This window comes from Mustela nivalis (genome assembly GCF_964662115.1).
Source record: "Mustela nivalis genome assembly, contig: HAP1_SCAFFOLD_1829, whole genome shotgun sequence".
Lineage (NCBI taxonomy): Eukaryota > Metazoa > Chordata > Mammalia > Carnivora > Mustelidae > Mustela > Mustela nivalis.
This window is the reverse complement of record NW_028134835.1, coordinates 1-21,445: the sequence shown is the minus strand read 5'-3', so window position 1 is coordinate 21,445 and position 21,445 is coordinate 1. Positions and strand designations below refer to the sequence as shown.

The 21,445-nt window shown below is 35.4% G+C and overlaps 1 protein-coding gene across 4 annotated transcripts in view; it reads right to left on the bottom strand.

Annotated features, from left to right (window-relative positions):
- The window catches only part of LOC309858084 (ankyrin repeat domain-containing protein 26-like), a 31,047-nt gene extending 10,195 nt beyond the window's left edge, over nt 1-20,852 (bottom strand). Inside the window, exons 1-5 of one of the 4 annotated variants that reach the window (XM_082750771.1) lie at nt 20,531-20,852; nt 14,268-14,420; nt 5,977-6,149; nt 4,819-5,030; nt 3,363-3,591 (exon numbers count right to left, since the gene is read on the bottom strand). In XM_082750771.1, the coding sequence (XP_082606897.1) occupies nt 3,363-3,591; nt 4,819-4,961 (372 nt within the window). In that variant the 5' untranslated portion in view covers nt 4,962-5,030; nt 5,977-6,149; nt 14,268-14,420; nt 20,531-20,852. Of the gene's footprint in view, nt 1-3,362; nt 3,592-4,818; nt 5,031-5,976; nt 6,150-14,267; nt 15,375-16,028; nt 16,071-20,530 lie in introns of those variants that run through there. The other 3 variants (XM_082750772.1, XR_014308034.1, XR_014308035.1) reach the window with 3 other exon arrangements.
- Between the last annotated feature and the right edge of the window lie 593 nt (nt 20,853-21,445).

Sequence of the window (21,445 nt, the reverse complement as noted above, 5' to 3'; positions counted from 1 at the left end):
TAGTTACTTCCTCATATTCAGGAAATACATGCATTTTTAACCAGAAATCAGAGAAAATGAATACATAAAACTTTGTTCTGTGGCTCCATAAAGTTAAGGCATTAGACAGAAAACAGCTTTCTAACTAAACTATAAATTTTTACAGTCATGAACAAAAATAAAGGACGAGTAGTTATCTTAACTCCTATTAGTAACAGTCAATATGCTCAATTTATAAGCAAAATTTTTTTAACTTGAAAGGACAGGGAACTTGAAGGAGAAAATCTTTGGTTGAACCAAAGAACCTGAACCTGAGGAAATTCTTCCTTAAAAGAATTATTCATTTCCTTCAAATAAAACTTGGTTTATCAAAGTCAATCAACAAATGGTTACCTATGTTGTGAGCTATTTATTGCAAAGTCTAAAACACTGAACAGATTTCTCTTTGCCATCTAGCCTTCCCATTAGTTCACATGTACAAAAGACACGATTAACTTTAATTATAAATTAAATCCACTCGGAAATTATAGGTAAACCTTCATTTCCATGTGAGAACATTTCTCTACCTTCTTCATGACAGGAAGAGAGATTCGCCTAATGGGTGAATTTGGGAGAAGGCACTAAGCAGTGCCTACATGCTTCCAGATCTTTTATTTGAAAAGCTATGCCTGCCCTAGTAACATGAATTGAGGTCTGCTTTCATCTTTGTGGGATGGGCATCAAACATCTCTTCCTTCCATTTACAACTGTGTGTGGAAGTGCCTAATTTGGAGTAAAGTATTAGGAAGTTGGCAGTGGCTACATACCTAAGCCACATCCTCCAATCTGTTAGTATGTATTACAGTTACTAAGCTTATCTCCATCTGCCTGACTCCTGTGTTCTCAACTCAGAAAAAGAAGAGCAATGTCATCTGCCACCTACTCCACCACAGCTCCAACAAGAAAAATGATCAGACAATACTTAGAAATGGTTTCTTCTTCCTTGACTTTATACCTAACATTCATTGTTCAAAGTGACATACTTTAAAGAGGAAAAACGTTGAATACAATTTCAGAAATAAACACAGAAAGTCAGACAAAATGAGGAGATAGAGGAATATGTTCCAAATGAAAGAACAATACAAAACTTCAGAAAAATAGCTAAATGAAACAGAGATAAGTAATCTACCTGAATAAGAGTTCAAAGTAATGGTCATAAAAATGCTCAGCAAACTTGGGAGAAGAATGGATGGATTCAGTGAGAACTTCAAGAAAGAGAAAATATAAAGAAGAACCAATCAGAGCTGAAAAATAAAACAACTGAAATGAAAAATACTCCAGAGGGATCAGCAGCACATTAAAAGCTGCAGATAAACAGATCAGTGATCTACAAGACAGGGTAGCAGAAATCATCCAAGCCAAAAAACAAAAAGATAAAAGAATTTTTAAAATGAGGACAGGTTAAGAGACCTACTAGGATCGAGCCCCACACCACGCCCTGTGCTCAAGGAGTCTGCTTCTCCCTCTCTCTGTGGCCCTCCCCTCCCATCTGTGTTCTCTCTTGCTTGCTCTCAAAAATAGATTAAAAGAAAGAAAGAAGGAAACAAAGAAAGAAAGACAGACAGACAAGGCCATAACTAGAAATAAGAAAATTATGAAAGAAAGAGTTTTATTGGTAAAAGCAAACATACAATAAAAGTAATAGATCAATCACTTTTATAAAGCCAGTATGAATGTTAAAAGACAAAAGTAGTAACAACAATTGTGTCTACAGTAATTAGTAAAGGGATACACAAAATAAAAAGGTGTAAACTAAGACATCAAATACATAAAACAAGGGGGGGTCGAAAAATGTAGTGTTTTTAAAATGTGTTTGAACTTAAGTAGCCATCAACTTTAAAAAGACTTCTATATATATGGGATGTTATATATGAACTTCACTGTGATCACAAAAATCTATAATATACAAAAAAGAAAAAGAAAAAGAAAGGCAACCAAGCATAACACTAAAGAAAGTCCTCAAATTAGGAGGGAAGAGAGCAAGACAATAAGGAAACCAAATGAAAGAACAAGATTGAGGCCTCATTTACCAGGGGTCTATGCTACTTTTCTCTACATTAGTAAGAACATGAATATACCTTCAAAACCATAAACCTATGTACATTGATTGAAATGGATATTTTAATAACAATGATATACAATGGAAACTAGCTGCTACTTAAAGACTCCCTATTATTCCCATCTTAGTCATCAATCATTAAAGTGATGGCAGGATAGATATATGTGAACTTCATTTAAAAAATTCCAATTGTGGGGCACTTGCACGGCTCAGTCAGTTAAGGATCTGATCTTGACTTTGGTTCAGGTCATGATCTCAGGATCGTTGAGACTGAGCCCTGCATCAGGCATTGCACTGAGTATGGAGCCTGCTTACCCTCTGTACCTCACCCCCCACCACCAGCTTGCACACACACTCTCTCTCCCTCTCTCTCTCTTTAAAAAAAAAAATGCAGTATTTGCTTGATTTAGCCATTTAGAAAATGTTCTACAGTTGCTCAGCAAGACATTTTGTAAAATTTGAAATAGAAGTGTTATAAGTTTTTAAAAAATGCTCCAAATAAGACAAAAATTAAGGATGTACTCTCAGGTAAGAAAATGACAACAATTACAAACTTAAAAAGAAAAATTAATCTTTTTAGCATTACAAGTTTATTTAATTCATAAAAAGGACTTATCATGGATTCTTGAAATAATAAATATCCATATGTGAGTAAGTGTTTGGATTCTTATTGTTGACTTATACATAGGGGTGGGAAAAATGGGTAACAGCGAACTTTAAAATTGTTATGAACAACTGCCAAACAGGAAATTAGTCAAAGCATCTAAGTATAGATTTCATTCGTGAGCAATAATATTTACTTTCTAAAATCGAATTTAGATGTAGGTTTTCAAGAAATTTAAAATGTGTTCGTTTTGGGGTGCCTGGGTAACTTAGTCAAGTGTCTGACTCTTGTTTTTGGCTCAGGTTATGATCTAAGGGTTGTGAGACTGGGCCCCATGTAGGGTTCCACACTCAGCAGGAAGTCTGCTTGAGAATCTCACACTCTCTCCCCCTCTTGTACACTCTCTCTCTAAAATAAATAAAATATTGAAAAATAATAAATGTCAGTTTAGTTATAATTATTGAATAAAGGTAATAATAGGTACCTCTTGAAAATAAGAGCTCCAGGAACAAAGAAAAAAATCAAAATTTATGTCTCATTTCTTTATCAGCAAAAATAATTATGACTTTTACTTAGTGTGTATTAGTTAGCTAAGCAACTCAGAATCTTACCAAATTAAAAACAAAAATTATCTCAGAAATCTGAAACCCAAGGAAAAAAAGGTAAGATAATATAACCAACCTTGATCAAGAAAGTCTCGAGGTCATTACTTGAACGCCATGAGTTTGAGGTAGGAATCACCACGTTTTCTCTTAGAGCAACGTTTCTATTGAATAGTGAACTATTATTAACATTTCTACCATAAGGCAGATCTAGGGATGGCCTCATATTAATAGTGTCAAGCAAAGTTTGCTTTTGCTGTTTCTCCACCAGAAGTTTGGCACTGGTCTCTGCCAGCCTCTCACTAGTCCTGTTAGGATTACAAAACACAATACTTAGTATTTCGTTTCTCCCCAAATCAGTCCTAAATTACTTGCATTTTTTTAAGTCTCCATAATAGTAAACAAAATGTGCCATTAAATAGTGTTTTAACATGGTAAATGTGACAGAGCAGACCTATTATGTATAATTATAGGTTTAAAACTGTTCTAAAGAAGTCCATATATCTCTAGGGTTCCTAACTAACAAGTAATTCAAATTAAAGAGGGAGAGAAATGGTGATCAGTGATGTCCATGGCCTAACAGGTTATACCTGCTGCCTTCTGGAATGGTTGTACTTAAAAGATTCTTGGGGACGCCATGATACATACTTATATTTAGTAAACCAGTTTAGAGCTGCAAAAATAAACCATCCTGGGGTCTGGGTGGCTCAGTCGGTTAACCATCTGCCTTCAGCTCAGGTCAGGACCCCACAGTCCTGGGATTGAGCCCCATTCTGGGCTCCCTGTTTGAGGGAAGCCTGCTTCACCCTCACCCTCTGCCTGCTGCTCCCCTCTGCTTGTGCTCACTTGCTCGCTCTCTCTGTCAAATAAATATGTAAAATCTTTAAAGGAAAATAAAAATTAAAAAAATCCCTCAAAGACATTTTTCAAGCATTGGCTTTCACCACTCTTGTATATTTTGCACATTACCTCAGAGAGATTGAGCATTTGGCACTGAGGAAAAATTTAGACGAACAATTGCTAGAGGACAAGTAGATGGCAGAGTTGTGATCAGATAGAACTGAAACAGCTCCAGAAACAATTAGGTTATAACACAGATACTAGGGTACTGGACGTGGAATCTACCGTTTCCATCTTGACCTTTTGGGTTAAAGATGTACTCTTCCAAAAATAAACTAACATTAATAAATAAATTTTAATAAACTCATTTCTATTTAGGGTAATTTTGACAATTTTATAATAATATGCTGTCTAAATTATAAATCTTCAAACAATTAGTTTAAAGACTAGGAGATCAGATTAACTGAAAGTATTCAAAGGAAAAAATAAAATCATTTAAAACAACAACAAAAAAGAGAAATGCAAACTAACTTAAACTAGCATTTTGACAATAAGTTCATTTACAAACATCATTTTTCAAAATTATATTATCTAGTTGGCTTTCACTTACTACTGATCTCATGAACGTGGCTCCAAAAAATTATGGTTTAGATGCAAATTAATAAGCTAACTCTACTTTCTATGATTGTTTTAACTTGTTCAGTTCATTTGTCAATGACATTCGATGTGTTACTTCTAGGTAGAGGTGCTTGTATCTGTCCAATTCTGCTTTAGTAACGTCTTGAGAATTTTTCATTTTGGATAATTCAAATTCCAGCTCTTTAATTCTGAGTTCCATTTGACTTCTTCCTGAAGCATTATTATTTTCTCTTAACTGTGCTACACTTTCTTGAAATGCTGCTTGCGTCTAAAGCAAATTAAAAGCATAGTTTTAAAATTGTTACAACCTGGGTAATTACAGTATATTTCTTTCTTTTAGTTTTGTGTCAATGATTCAGAGAGAAATTTTTAAAGTGGAAAAAAAAAGCTGAAATGTAAAATATTTATCATTAATGTAAAACTGAATTAAATGTGAATAATATTCATTCTTACATTAGAACGCATGCAATCTGATAATTCAAAGAATAATAATATCATTTAGTTTTTTAAAAAGTGAACAATACAACTTCAGAATAATTGAGGTACCTGGGGTGCCTGGCTGACTCAGTCATCTGAGTGCCTGACTCTTGGTTTCTGCCCAGATAGTGATCTCAGGGTTCTGGGAGAAAGCCCTGTGTCCTACTCAGCATGAAGTATGCCTGGAATTTTCTCTCTACCTGTCCATCCCCCACTCGTTCTTTCCAAATAAATAAATAAGATATTAAATATATATAAAAAAGGAATAATCCAAGTATGGTACCATTTCTTTTATATAGGAATGCCCAGAATGGAGCCCAAACAAGCAACTGACTGAGCCACCCATGGACCCCATGGTCAAAATTTTTAAAGCACAGTTTTTTCTTTTCCTCTCAATAGCCTTGTTTTATACTAACTGGTCTTAAAAAATAAAATGACTTTCTACTGTGAATCATTCTGAAAGATCAATTTAGTGTGAATAATAATGAAAACTGAAATTTTTAAAGGGAAGGAACAAATGCTTTCAGAAATTTACCAAGTTGTTATAAAGGAAGTAGAGGAAAACTCTACACTGCATATAACCAAAATGTAATTTGGAGTAAAATGAATTAAAGCATTTTATAGACAAATAAATTAACCTCTAAAAATAGATCAACTTCTTTTAATTTTTTTTCTACATTCAATCTTGTCCTGTCTTCAAAATCCCCTTTATATTGTTCTATTTTACTATATCCTACCACGTTGACTTCTACACAACTTCTGAGGTTTACTTTCTGTTGTTCCCCAACTTCTTTTTATTCTTCTCTAGAATTTCACATTTTGTCGGTATTTTTTTCATAGATGATAACTCCTGAATAAGAACCTGGTTTCTTGAAGTCATAGTTTCCAGTTTTGCTGTTAGATCATCAACCTGCATGAATAAAATAATATATAGTTGGAAGCAGAGTGAAAAGAGTCCAATGCAAAACTAAGACCCCACATTTTTTTCAAAGATTTTAAATCTCTGCACCAAAGATGGGGCTTGACTCAAACCCCCAAGATCAAGAGTCACATACGTTACTGACTGCTCCCCGGGCAGGTGCTCAGATTTTAAAATAAGTTCATTTTCAATAAAATGTTATCTATATTGTAGTAAAGTCTTGTAATGCAGAACCTCAAATAACTAAGAAATGAAGAACAAAATTCAAACCACTAGGAGTTACTAAAATCGATCTCTGCTGTCATCCTCTTTGCAACACATTTGTATTTAATATTTATACTTTTATTTTTCTGATTGTTTCAGATTTTTCCTCCATAAAATAACTGTAAGTCACATCTTAGTAGAAAGTCTCTTAACCCTTCCCTCGTCTTAACACTCCATAATTTTTTTAAAGATTTTATTTATTTGAGAGGGAGAGAGAGCAAGACAGCAAGAGCACAAGAGCAGGGAGAGGGAGAAGCAGACCCCCCACTGATCAAGAAGCCCAGCATGGGGCTCAATCCCAGCATCCCAGGATTACAACCCAAGCCAAAGGCACTTAACTGAGCCACCCAGGTGCCCATGTACTCCATAATTTTTAAAGACGTTTTAGGAATCCCATATTGACTTATGTAGGTCTGAGCCAAAAAATGCTTACCAAAATAAGACATTGAAAATAAGACTCTAATTAATGAATCTATAAATACTGATTCTATTGCCATCAGACTTTTTCTGAATTACAACTGTTTTATGCTAATTTCAATTGCATTCTGAAGAGAAATGATTCACAAGGTTAAAAAATCACATCTCTCAGTAAAAAAAAAAATAGTGGGGAAAAATTTAGTGAGATTATCCATATATTTTTGGATAAAAAAAATTCTTTAACTCGACAGTGTTACAATCCTTTGTTACTTCCCACAAAATAAGAGAATATACTAAGCAATGAAAACAACCAAAAAACTTGCTGGAGCTCAGTGATGCTGAGTTGGGAAGATCTCCTTTCCTTTAGATATGACTGGAAAGACAAGTGGATGTGGTGGTTTTATAAACTGACACTTCTCCCATGACAATCCCTCCACTTCATATGTGTTGGTCTTAGTAACTGGTTCCTAGTGAACAGAATATGGCAGAGCTGTGGTGTGATTTTTAAGGCAAGGTTAGAAAATGTGATATAGCTTCCATATGACTTTCTTCTTCTAGGAAACCTCACCCTTAGAATCCAGCTGTTGTGGGAAAGCCCAGGGTACCTAGTTAAGTCTTCATGCAAATATTCCAGCTGAGACTGCCCTAGCTAACATCCTAGCCAAAAGCCAGCCTCAACAGCCAATCATGTGCATGAACAAGGTTTTAGATGATTCTAGTTCCCAGTTTCCAGTCATCCCAGGTGATGCCAAATGAAGAAGAAATGAGTTGGCCTGACTCAACCTTGTCCGAAGATTTGTGAACAAGATGAATGCTGTTTTGAGCCACTAGGTTTTGAGATTGTTTATTATACAGCAATAAATAACTGGCACAGATACTGATATTAAAATGGGGTGCTGCCATTAAAAAAGAAAACCAAAAAACTGAAACTAAACCTTCTTTGAACCAGGAAGTGGGTGGAACCTGAAAGACGAGTAAGAGTGAGAAGTAGAGAAGAGTAAGAATGAAAACCAAAAGGGCTTCCAAGAGACTGTGAGTGGAAACCTGATGGCCCTTGAGAGGCTTACAGCAAAGGTTTCTAGACAAGTGAAGAAAATGACACTAGAGGGAAAAGGAACTCGTGCCACAAACCACATGAAAGTAAATCTGGTAGGAGAGATAAGCTAAAGAAAGACGATTCAATATGAAGAAACCAGGACTTACTGGGTTCACCTATCTGTTCCTCATTTACAGCTTCTCCACATGCTGTATTGTCAAATAATGCTAAAATAAAGAAATGGCTTCTGGGTTAAAAGCAAATCCAGGACAACATGGCCTATGGATGAAGCCAAAACTATAAACCCTTTATAAGTCCTTGAGAAGGACTTAAGGTGTGCCTCAAATTTCTTTAAGGATCTTAAGAGTGTGAGAATTTGAAAGGCATTGTTAAATGAGAGCTGCACAGGAAACCTGAGGTGAAAGCTTATCTCAAAAGACCTGGGAGAATGGATTTTCTAATGGCATGAAATCCAGTCGTATTCACAGAAAATTCTGTTCTGTTTTTTCCCATTTAGGGTGTCATTACCTGTGCATTTTTTATATATGACCTTTATTATGTTGAACTATATTCCTTCTAAACCTACTTTTTGAAGCTTTTTATCATGAATGGATTTTTTACTCTTTTATCATGAATAGATGTTGCACTTTGTCAAATGCTTTTTTTAAAAGATTTTATTTATTTATTTGACAGACAGAGATCACAAGTAGACAGAGAGTCAGGCAGAGAGGGGGGGGGGGGAAGCTCCCCCAATTATCAGGGAGCTTGATGCGGGGCTAGATCCCAGGATGCCAGAATCATGACCTGAGCCAAAGGCAGAGGATTTAACCCACTGAGCCACCCAGGTGCCCCTCAAATGCTTTAACTATATCTTTTGAAATTATCAGATGATTCTTCTCCTTTTATTAATTTGGTGTATCACAATGATTGATTTGCAGATATTAAAACACCCCCATATCCTAGGAATAAATACCATTTGATCATGGTGATGATTTTTTTAATGTATTGTTGGATTCAGTTTGGAGTATTTTGTTGAGGATATTTGCAACCATGTTCACCAAAGATACTGGCTTAGAGTTCTTTTTGTGGTGTCTTTGTCTAGTTTTGGTATCAGGGTAATAATGGCCTCATAGAGTGAATTTGGAGTTTTTCCTTCCTTTTCTGTTTTTTGGAATAGTTTGAGAATCGGACTAACTCTTCCTTTAAAATGCTCTGTAGAATTTGCCCCTGGTCCTGGACTTGTGTTTGTTCATAGTTTTTAGATTAATGATTCCATTTCTTTGCTGGTTTTCAGTCTCTTCAAATTTTCTATTCTTGTTTCAGTTCTGGTAATTTATATGTTTCTAGGAATTTATCCATTATTCTACATCGTCCAAATTGTTGGCATACAGTCATTCATAATATTCTTTTATAATTGTCTGCATTTCTGTGGTGTTGATTGTTATTTCTACTCTCTCTTCTGTGATTTTATTGGGGTCCTTTTTCTCTTCTTTCTGATAACTCTGGCTAAAGCCTTATTGGTTTTATTAATTTTTTCAAAGAACCAGCTCCTGGTTTCATTGGTCTCTCCTATTTTTGTCTTTTAAAATTTTCTATAGTGTTTACTTCTGCTCTAATTTTTTAAAAAATTTATTTGAGAGAGAGAGAAGGTGGGGAGAGGGTCAAATGGAGAGGGAGTAGAGAATCCTCCAGTTGACTCCCCGCTGAGCAAAGAGACAGAAGCAGGGCTCATTCCCAGGACTCTGAGGTCATGACCTGAGCTGAAATCAAGAGTCTGCTGCTTAACCAACTGAGCTACCTACTACTACTACTACTGCTCTAATATTATCTCCTTCCTTCTGCTGCCTTTAGGCTTCATTTGTTGTTTTTTTTCTATATTCTTTAGGTGATGGTTAGGTTGTTGTAGATTTTTCTTATTTCTTGAGTTAGGCCTGCATTGCTATATACTTCCCTCTTAGAACCATATTTACTGTATCTCAAAAGTTTGGGCAATTGTGTTTTCATTTTCATTTGCTTCCATGTATTTTAAAAATTTTATTCTCTTATTTCCTCATTGGTCCATTCACTGTTTAGTAGAATGTTACTTAACCAACATGTATTTGTGGTCTTTCAGACTGTTTCCTGTGGCTGACTTCTAATTTAATAGTATTGTGATCAGAAAAGGTGCATGGTGTGACTTCAATATTCTTGTATTTATTAAGACAGGTTTTGTGGGTATTATGGAGGGCACATATTGCATGGAGCACTGGGTGTGGTGCATAAACATTGAATTTGGGAACACTGAAAAAAAATTAAATTCAAAAAAAGACTTGTTTTGTTGCCTAATATGTGATCTATTCTACAGAATTTTCCAGAATGTGTATTCTGTTGTTTAAGAATGGAATATTTTGAATATATCTCCTTAGTCCATCTAGTCCAGTGCATCATATAAAGCCACTGTTTCTTTGTTGACTTTCTGACCTGTCTTTTGATGTAAGAGGTGAGTTAAAGTACCCAACTATTGATTATTTCTATTCCTTCCTAAAATATCTGAATTGTACATTGACTTCATGGATACTTTTGCAATTGGGAATAAAAGAAATAAATTTCATTGAAAACATATATAATAAAATTAAAGGACCCTAGTATTACTGTATTATTATCAATTATTTCTTTTATGTTAGTCATTAATTGTTTTATATACTTGGGTGATCCCATGTTGGGTGCATAAATACTTACAATAGTTAGTTCTTCTTCCTGTCAGATTGTCCTCTTCATTATGATATAGTGCTCTTGTCTCTTACTGCAGTCGTTCTTTTAAACTCTGTTTTGTCCAATGTAAGTATTACTATACTGGCTTTCTTTTTATATCCATTTGCAGGATACATGTTTTTTCCATCAACTGACTTCCAATCTGCAGGTGTCCTTATGACAAAAATGAAACTCTTGCAAGTGGCTTATACATGGGTCTTCTTCTTTTTCTTCTTCTTTCTAATCCACTCTGACATCCTATGTATTTTGATTGGAACACTTACCCCATTTATATCCAAAGTAATTATTGATAGTCATGTATATGTCATTTTACTACTTGCTTTGTGGTTGTTTCTAGAGATGTTCTCTGATCATTTTTTGTGTCTTTGATATTTTACTGGTTTTCTTTAGTGATATATTTCATTTCTTTCTCCTCTTTGAGTGTTTATCGGTGGCTTTGTTTTCTTTTTAGAGAGGGCATGAGTGGAGTGGGGAGAGGGAAAGAGAAGCTTAAGCAGACTCCATGGCCGGAATAAAGTACAGTGCAGGGCTCAATCTCACAACCCTGAGATTATGACCTGAGCTGGAATCAAGTCAGATGTTTAACCAACTAAGCCACACAGGCACCACTATTAGTGGGTTTTGATATATAATTTGTGTATAACCTCTTCTGCATATAGAAGTCTATATTAAGCTGCTGGTCTTTAAGTTTGAGCCCATTCTTTTCTCTTCTCCCCATGCTTTAGGTAAAGTATTATATTTTATATCCTTTTTTCCTGAGTTCCTTAACTTATTTTTTATATAAATTGTTCATTTTTGCTACTTTTGTGTTTCCTGCCTTTATACTGTCACATTTGGTCTCTTCTTTCCACTCAAAGAGTACCCTTTAATATTTCTTATGGTGCTAGTTTAGTAGTCCAAACTCCTTTAGTTTTTATCTGGGAAACTCTATCTCTCCTATTCTGAGTAATAGGCTTGCTGGATAGACTGTTCTTGGCTACTGATTTTTCTCATTCATCACGTTGAATAGATAATACCACTCCCTTCTGGCTTGCCAAGTTTCTGCTGAAAAAGTTCCTGCTAGCCTTAAGGGGTTTCCCCTGAAAGTTACTGACTTGCTCTCCTGCTTTTAAGATGTTTCCTTTATCAGTGTATTTTGCAAATTCAATTACAATAGGTCTTGGTGTTAGCCTACTATTGTTGATTTGGATAGTTTTCTGTGTCTCCTGGATCTTGATGTCTGTTGCTTTCCCTAGATTAGGGACATTTTCAGCTATATTTCTAGAAACAAGTTTTCTTACACCTTTTTTCTGTCTTCTTCTACTGGGACTCCTATAACTTGAATGTTATTACATTTGATGGAGTCACTAAGTTCCCTAGGTCTGGTCTCATTTTGCATAATTCTTCTTTCTCCCCCTTCTTTGGCTTCATTGCATTCCATTACTTTGACTTCTTAGTTGTTAATTTGTTCCTCTGTCTTTTCCAGCCTACTGTTCATTGCATTAGGTGTGTTTCTTAACTCATTTATTCCACTCTTCAACTCTGATTCTTTTTTAACTCTTTTATCTCTGTTGTAAGGGTCTCACTGATGTTGTCGTTCTTTTCTAAAGTCCAGTGAGTGTCCCTATGGTCACTGCTTAAATCCTCCATCAGCCATGATATTTACATCTGTCTCACTTCAATCTCTGGACCCGTGGCTTTATCCTGTTCTCTCATTTGAGATAAAATCCTCTGTTTTCTCATTTTATCTAAGTCTCTGCCAGCTTCTCTGTGTTAGAAAAGCCAGTTATGTCATCTTCTCCCAAAAGTAATGGACTTATGAGAAAAGACGTGATGTAGCACCCAGGGTCTCGTGCTTAGGGGGGTATGTCTAGTGTGTGCAGCATGCACTCTGCCGTTGAGTTCTGGCTGCTCTATCCTTCAGGCCAGACATCTGCAAAGGCACTCCCTCACTGCTGTGGGCAGTGTTTGGTACCTGGCCTGAATGTAGCAACTTTTAACTAGGTGTGCCCTGGTGTGCTTGTGAAATGAGACCTGTCACCACATCCACTGGAACTCAGGTCTTCCTGAATCTGGTTAGATGAGGTGTGGGCAGGGGCCTGTGCTGATTTTCTGGGGTAAAGGCCTGCTGTGGTGGAACTGAGGCAAGAATGATTGAGCAGGGCAGTTCCACTGGAGTGCGAGGGGATGGTGCTTGGTGTAAGCAGATTAGGCAGCCAGTGTCAGAGCTGTACTGCATCCCGCAGATGGCTCTGTGCTTGTGCTGAGGGGCACTGGAGGGAAATGGTACCAGCTGGTTCCTTTGTTCCTAGAGTGTGGTTTCTGTGAAAGTCAATTAAAAAAAAAAAAAGACTAAGAGATGGTGAAATCAACACAATTAACTGAGAGGATAAAATGTGATGCCAGGGAAATAAAAAGATATGCCCAGACAATAACTAATTGAACGTTCACAGCAGCATTATTAATGGCTAAAAAGTGGAAACAACCCAAAGGTGCATCAAATGATAAATGAACAATGGTTTTAGCCCACAATGGAGTACTGTTTGATAATAAGGAATGAAGCACTGATATATGCTATGACACAGATGAACCCCAAAAACATTAAGCGAGGGAAGCTAGTCACAAAGGACCACGCATTGTGTGATTCCCCATATATGAAATATTCAGAATGGGCAACTCTATAGAGGCAGAAAGTAGACTTGTGGTTGCCTGAGCCTGGGGGCAAGGATTAAGAGTTTCTTTTCAGGGTAATTAAAATGTTCTACTTGATGGCAGTAATGGTTGCACAACTCTATCAATATGCCCAAACACTGAACTACAAATATTAAATGGGTGAATTGTATGGAATGTGCATTCCATCTCAATACAGCTTTAAAAAAATCCAATGGCAAGGCCTAGATAATTTTCTTAATTCTCTCTTTTGGGTGTATATAGTATACATGAACTAAATACTTCTGTGCATTTATTATATACTGAAGAGGAAAAGAAAATGAAGGAAATGCCAAAGTTCAACTGGTTTGTGAAATCACTTTTCTGTACAAGTTATCCTGAAATCAGTACAGATTCTGTATCCATTCAAAAGAGTGAAGATGAGAAATAAGACAATTTTCTTAAACATTCTATTAAACATTATCTTCTGCTTTTACATGGCTTAGCTCATGATGGTAACAGAGGGATCATTAAAAAACATTATTAGCACACCTGGGTGGCTCAGCTGGTTAAGCATCCAACTCAGGATTTTAGCTCAGGTCATGATCTTATGGGTCATGGAATCAAGCCAGCATGGGGCTCTCTGCTGGGCAGGGGTCTGCTTGAAATTCTCTCCATCTCCCTCTGCCTCTCCAACCACCCCCACCACAAATAAATAAGTAAGTCTTTTAAAAAAACTACTTAGTAGGAAAAAAGTCCCAATTTCTGTGAAGAATGATGTATAAGTTTCACCTTTCCTAAGGGTAACTACTATAAGAAAAAAATATATAAAACAAATAACAGAATGAAAGTCAAAGTTTAAGAAATAAGTACATTGTGAAGATACTAAAATTATACTAAATTAATTATAATGAAAAAGGGAAGGAAGTGATCCATGGAAATAAGTATCCTAAAACACTTCATATTATTTAACCACCTACAGATTAACTTGACATGTGACATTTCATACATACCTGACTCCTACTCTGAGTCAGTTTTTCCTTTAAGTCTTTTACCTCATCTTCTAAATTCATACGACAACGTGATGTCACCTCCAGTGAAGCCTCTGACATAGATAGTTTCTTTAGGGTATTGGCCAGTTCTTCTTGAAGTTGTCTCACAGCAACCTAATGAGACATTTCTGTTACTGGATTTATAAAATCATCTTACTATTAAATTATGTTAACAATATATAACTTGAACCTATGTATTTGGAAAATTTCACTACAAACATCAATTCATCTCCTTTTCCTAACATGTACACATTATGGCTGTTTAATGAATTTGGCTAAAGACACAAAAAGATGTTCTCTGCCTAGTCAGTATTATGTTACTTAGTTAATTAATTCAGCCCCACTATCCTTTCCTTGTGGGTGAATTTTCCCAAAGCTTCCCAATCGACTGAAGTCTCAAAAAGAAATGGGTATATAGGTGGGACTAACATTGGTAAATTCTACAGTATGAAATGTTTTCCTTCTTTTTTATTATAGGCTTCAATTAATTTCAGAATTCCCCACATGTTCAATCCTCTGCTCAAATCCTTTTAATAGATAACTAACTCAGAATGTAAGTGACGTCATTCTAAGGGCCTTCAAGACCCTAGATGACCTGGCTTTCACCTCTCTCCCTGACCTCCATTCCTGCTACACAAGAATCCTGCCACCCCTCATTAATATGAAAATGGAGATCCAATGCCCAATTAATAAATTACAGAGATACAACTCTCTTTGTGTTCGATAAACTTAGGCCCAAATGATAGCAACTGAGATTTAAAATGAGCAAATTATTTGTAAAATTGCTTACAAAATTATAAATAGCAGTGGGAAGATTAAATCAAATATAGTTTTGCTAAAGCTCATCACAATTGGCCCAAATTATGATTTAATGAAAAGGAAGGGCCTGCAAAGGATTAAAAGGTCATAAGGATACATGATTTCAGACTAAAAATTCAAATTTATATAAATAAGAATAAAATTATGCCAACCTAAAATGTATATAAAGCTACTATGTGTAGTTTGCATAAATGTATAAATATATAAAAGTATATATGTATAAACATATATATTTTTACTTATAAATATATACTTATATATATGTATAAAAAGTACTGAGATACTGTACTTTTTATTCAATTCACTTGGGAAATCTGGAGCTAACTGTCAAGTTAATTCACTTAATTGAATCTCAATTTCAAAATATTTATGCTTTAAAAATCCTCTATGCTTGCAGTGTTGGCTTTTAAAATATATATACATATATACATGGAGAAAATATATATATACAAACACACACACAGATATATATATATACATACATATGTATACATATATATATACACACACATGAAGTATAGATATATATACACACATACACACAGATATATGTACATACACATAAATAAAACAATAATTTCAGAAAATAAAATATATATGTGTACAAAAACATACACAAGTGTACTTCAAAATAACTACAGAAAATATCCCAGAACTCCTTTTGTTACCCACTTCTATCTCCTTTTGTTTGCAAAGGTGATTCTTTAGAATTCCATCTTGCAAATCAATCAATGTGATACAACAAATTAATATGAGAAGAGAGAAGAACCACATGGTCCTCTCAATTGATGCAGAAAAAGCATCTGACAAAATCCAGCATCCGTTCCTGATTAAAGTGCTTCAAAGTATAGGGATAGAGGGAACATTCCTGAACTTCATCAAATTTATCTATGAAAGACCCACAGCAAATATCATCCTCAATGGGAAAAAGCTGGCAGCCTTCCCGTTGAGATCAGGAACAAGACAAGGATGTCCACTTTCACCACTCTTGTTCAACATAGTATTAGAAGTCCTAGCAACAGCAATCAGACAACAAAGAGAAATAAAAGGTATCCAAATTGGCAATGAAGAAGTCAAACACTCTCTTGGCAGATGACATAATTCTTTATATGGAAAACACGAAAGACTCCACCCCAAACTACTAGAATTCATACAGCAATTCAGCAACGTGGCAGGATACAAAGTCAATGTACAGAAATCAGTGGCTTTCTTATACACTAATAATGAAAATAAAGAAAGGGAAATTAGAGAATCGATTCCATTTACTATAGCACCAAGAACCATAAGAAACCTGGGAATAAACCTAACCAAAGAGGTAAAGGATCTGTACTCGAGGAACTACAGAACACTCATGAAAGAAACTGAAGAAGACACAAAAAGATGGAAGACCATTCCATGCTCTTGGATCAGAAGAATAAACATTGTTAAAATGTCTATACTGCCTAGAGCAATCTATACTTTTAATGTCATTCTGATCAAAATTCTACCAGTATTCTTCAAAGAGCTGGAGCAAATAATCCAAAAATTTGTATGGAATCAGAAAAGATCCTGAATCACTAAGGAAATATAAAACAAAATATAAAAATTAACTATAACAATAAGAAAAATAAAGCTGGGGGCATCACGTTACCTGATTTCAAGCTTTATTACAAAGCTGTGATCGCCAAGACAGCATGGTACTGGCATAAAAACAGACACATAGACCAGTGGAAAAGAGTAGAGAGCCCAGATATGGATCCCCAACTCTATGGTCAATTAATCTTCGACAAAACAGGAAAAAAATATCCAGTGGAAAAAAGACAGTCTCTTCAATAAACGGTGCTGGGAAAACTGGACAGCTATAAGTAGAAGAATGAAACTCGACCATTCTCTTACACCGTACACAAAGATAAACTCAAAATGGATAAAAGCCCTAAACGTGAGACAGGAATTCATCAAAATCCTAGAGGAGAACAGAGGCAGTAATCTCTTCGATATCGACCACAGCAACTTCTTTCAAGATATGTCTCCAAAGGCAAAGGAAACAAAAACAAAAATAAACTTTTGGGACTTCATCAAAATCAAAATCTTCTGCACAGCAAAGGAAACAGTCAAAAAAACAAAGCGGCAACCCACGGAATGGGAGAAGATATTTGCAAATGACAATACAGACAAAAGGTTGATATCCAGGGGCGCCTGGGTGGCTCAGTGGGTTAAAGCCTCTGCCTTCGGCTCAAGTCATGATCCCAGGATCCTGGGATGGAGCCCCATGTCGGGCTCTCTGCTCAGTGGGGAGCCTGATTCCCTTCCTCTCTCTCTGCATGCCTCTCTGCGTACTTGTTTCTACTACTACTGTCTGTCCAATGGAAAATAAAATCTTTAAAAAAGAAAAAGAAAAAAAAAGGTTGATATCCAGGATCTATAAAAAACTCCTGAAACTCAACACACACAAAACAGGCAAACATATCAAAAAATGGGCAGAAGATATGAACAGACACTTCTCCAATGAAGACATACAAATGGCTATCAGACACATGAAAAAATGTTCATCATCATTAGCCCTCAGGGAGATTCAAATTAAAACCACATTGAGATATCACCTTACACCAGTTAGAATGGCCAAAATTAACAAAACAGGAAACAACATGTGTTGGAGAGGATTGGAGAAAGGGGAACCCTCTTCCACTGTTGGTGGGGGGGAACGCAAGTTGGTACAGCCTCTTTGGAGAACAGTGTGGAGATTCCTCAGGAAATTAAAAATAGAACTTCCCTATGACCCTGCAATTGCACTCCTGGGTATGTAGTGAAAAGAAGGGCCATCTATATCCCAATGTTTATAGCAGCAATGGCCAAGGTCACCAAACTGTGGAAAGAACAAGATGCCCTTCAATGGATGAATGGATAAGAAAGATGTGGTCCATATACACTATGGAGTATTATGCCTCCATCAGAAAGGATGAATACCCAACTTTTGTAGTAACATGGACGGGACTGAGAGAGATTATGCTGAGTGAAAAATGTCAAGCAGAGAGAGTCAACTATCATATGGTTTCACTTATTTGTGGAGCATAACAAATATCATGGAGGACAAGGGGTGTTAGAGAGGAGAAGGGAGTTGGGGTAAATTGGAAGGGGAGGTGAATCATGACAGACTATGGACTCTGAAAAATATTCTGGCATCCTGTTCTCGACAAAGTTGTTTTTCAGTATAATACCGTTCTTCCACAACCAAAAGACATATTTTCATTAGGATTTTGGATGACTCTGTTAAAAAAAAAATGTCAACAGCTTAAGAGAACTTAAAAAAAATGTTCAAAAGAAATGGCCTTTTTAAATACAATGATTTTTTCCTACATGAATAACTCAAATTTTAATTTAAATAACAGTTAAAATTTGTCATAGATATACAGGTAGATATAGTATGTGAAATAAACTTTCTTTACAAATCACTTAACTAATTCCATCATAGTCTCAAGGTGATTTAGCCCTTATTTTAACATAAAAGATCCAAAACTGGGATGCCTGGGTAGCTCAGTTGGTTAAGTGTCCTACTCTTGGTTTCAGGTCGAGTCATGATCTCAAGGTTTTAAGATCCAACCCTGAGTCAGGCTCTGCACTCAGAGTCTGCTTGAGATTCTTATCCTTCCTTTTCCCTCACCCTCTACACATTCCCCTACTCATGCTCTCTCTCTCTAAAAATAATATTCTTTAAAAAAATAGCCAACATGCATATTTATCTCAATTTACCCTCCATCCCTTCATTCAGAAAATATACATACATAGGGTTTATATGAGAAGCCAAGAATTCCAATAAATTAATGATTTTAGCTATAAATATCATAGTTACTATTAGCATAAAACTAAATTTTTTATATATTTTATACCTAAGTAATATACATTAAATCAAAGTAATATTATAAATAATAGTGATGGAAATATGCATATATACAATGGAATATCCCTCAGCCATCAAAAATGGTGAATACCAACATCTGCATCAACATAATGGAACTGAAGGAGATTATGCTGAGTGAAATAAGTCAAACAGAGACAATTATGACATGGTTTTACTTATTTGTGGAACATAAGGAATATCATGGAGGAATTAGAAAGAAGGGGAAAATGAAGGGGGGTAAAATCAGAGGGGGAGATGAACTATGAGAGACTATGGACTCTGGGAATCAAACTGAGGATTTTAAAGGGGAATGAGGTGGGGGAGTTGAGTGAGCCCAATGATGGGTATTAAGTAGGGCATGTGTTGCATGGAGCCCTGGGTGTTATACACAAACAACAAATCACAGAATACTACATCAAAAACTAATGATGTACTACTGTATGGTGACTACCATACGATAATAAAAAAAGAAATCACTGGATTGTAACTAAGAAGCGAAAAATAACTTGCCCTAGCCTGAAACAGAAGAAAAACACAAATCCATAAACTTAACTTTGTCAGTTTTTTAAACTAAACAATTCATTACTTGTTACATCTACCAAAAAATGAATTACATGATTTTCAATGTTACAAACTTAAAAACATTTTATCTTACCATACCTTAAACAGTGAGCCCCAATAATGCCTTTGAGGATGTTTTTTAAAGATTAATAACTCGAGAATAGGCAAACTTATTATTAGGAGCCAAAATCAATAAGCATCAATCAGAAAAGAAAAACAAATTCCTAAATTTTAATTCAAATTATATACTATGATAGTAGTATTATACATCACTATAAATTATCTGCCTGTATCCAGCTATTGTTACGTCCACAGAGAGTAGATAAGAAAAAATGTTAATAATATTTACAGATTCCCTATACTGAAATGAAATAACTGAAAATGTGCCTGTTTATTACCCAACTAGAAACGTCCCATCCTGGAAGGTGTGATTCTACAATGGGCAATTGTGTTGATTTTATGACCCTACTCTCTGAAGTCAACTACACAGAGATCACAAGGCAAAATAAATCTTTAATCTTGGCATTAGTGACAGGCAATACAGAACTGCACATTTTGAACCACTGAGAACTGCACATTAAGAACGACCAAGAACCACTCCTTCTACATGAGTCTAAGTCAGTAGTCATCATTGTTATACTGCTCATAATTTCAACTGCTTAAACATAGGGTTCAGTATTTGATGTTACCTTTTTAGCATGTAAAAACTTACAAAAATGGAAGAAGCAAACAATATTCAGGAATTTTTTTGGTCCAATTCCAAGGATAAAGTTTAACTATAAGCTACGATAAATTCTAACAATATTTTAAAATTTTAACTTATAAAATTTTACAAAAACTAAATATTGGGTTATAATCTATCAACTTCAATACATTCTGTTCAGAAGATCATTTCAATTGAACTATGTTACATTCTTAAAGCAGGGAAAACAATATAAAATTGGAAATTTAAATTTAAATTTGTATATACCTGCAGGTGTTTATTTTCACTTTCATTAAAACATTCTTCCTCTTTTTCTGTTGTCATTTCTAAGTCTAGTTCTGCTGAAAAATCTATATATTTTATTAAAATGGACAAATTAGAATGGTTAGATAAAAACTTTAACTTTCATAAAGATAGAAAACAACATCTTATCAATTAAGAGTTTAAATTAAACTTAATCTTTAGCTGAATATTTAAGAAATACTTTTAATTATCAAAAATTTCAGCAAACCAAACAAACTGAGGGTTGCTGGGGGGAGGGGGTTTGGGAGAAAGGGGTGGGATTATGGACATTGGGGAGGGTATGTGCTTTGGTGAGTGCTGTGAAGTGTATAAACCTGGTGATTCACAGACCTGTACCCCTGGGGATAAAAATATATGTTTATAAAAAATAAAAAATTAATTTAAAAAATTTCAGCAAACCATTTGGGAAATACTAAATGTCACTAGGTTAAAGGCATACAAACATCTCAAAGAATCATTCACAAATTCGCCCACGTAATATCAAGAAACAAAACAATCAGAAACAAATTTTTAAAATGCAGCAGAATGAGGGGCACCTGGGTGGCCCAGTGGTTAAGCCTCTGCTTTTGGCTCAGGTCATGATCCCAGGGTTCTGGGATCAAGCCCCGCAACAGGCTCTCTGCTCAGCAGGGAGCCTGCTTCCCTTCCTCTCCCTGCCCTCCTCTCTGTCTACTTGTAATCTCTCTCTCTCTGTCAAATAAGTAAATTTTTAAAAAATGCAGCAGAAAGATATAAAATCACAAAAGACTATTCTTTATCTTGTTGTAGTATCTCTTAAACAACACCCTAAGCTTCAACTACAACATTATTCATGGTTTCCAAAATTACCAGTATTTTTTATGCCTGTATCAGTGTACAACCTTCCTAGGGGTGTATTTC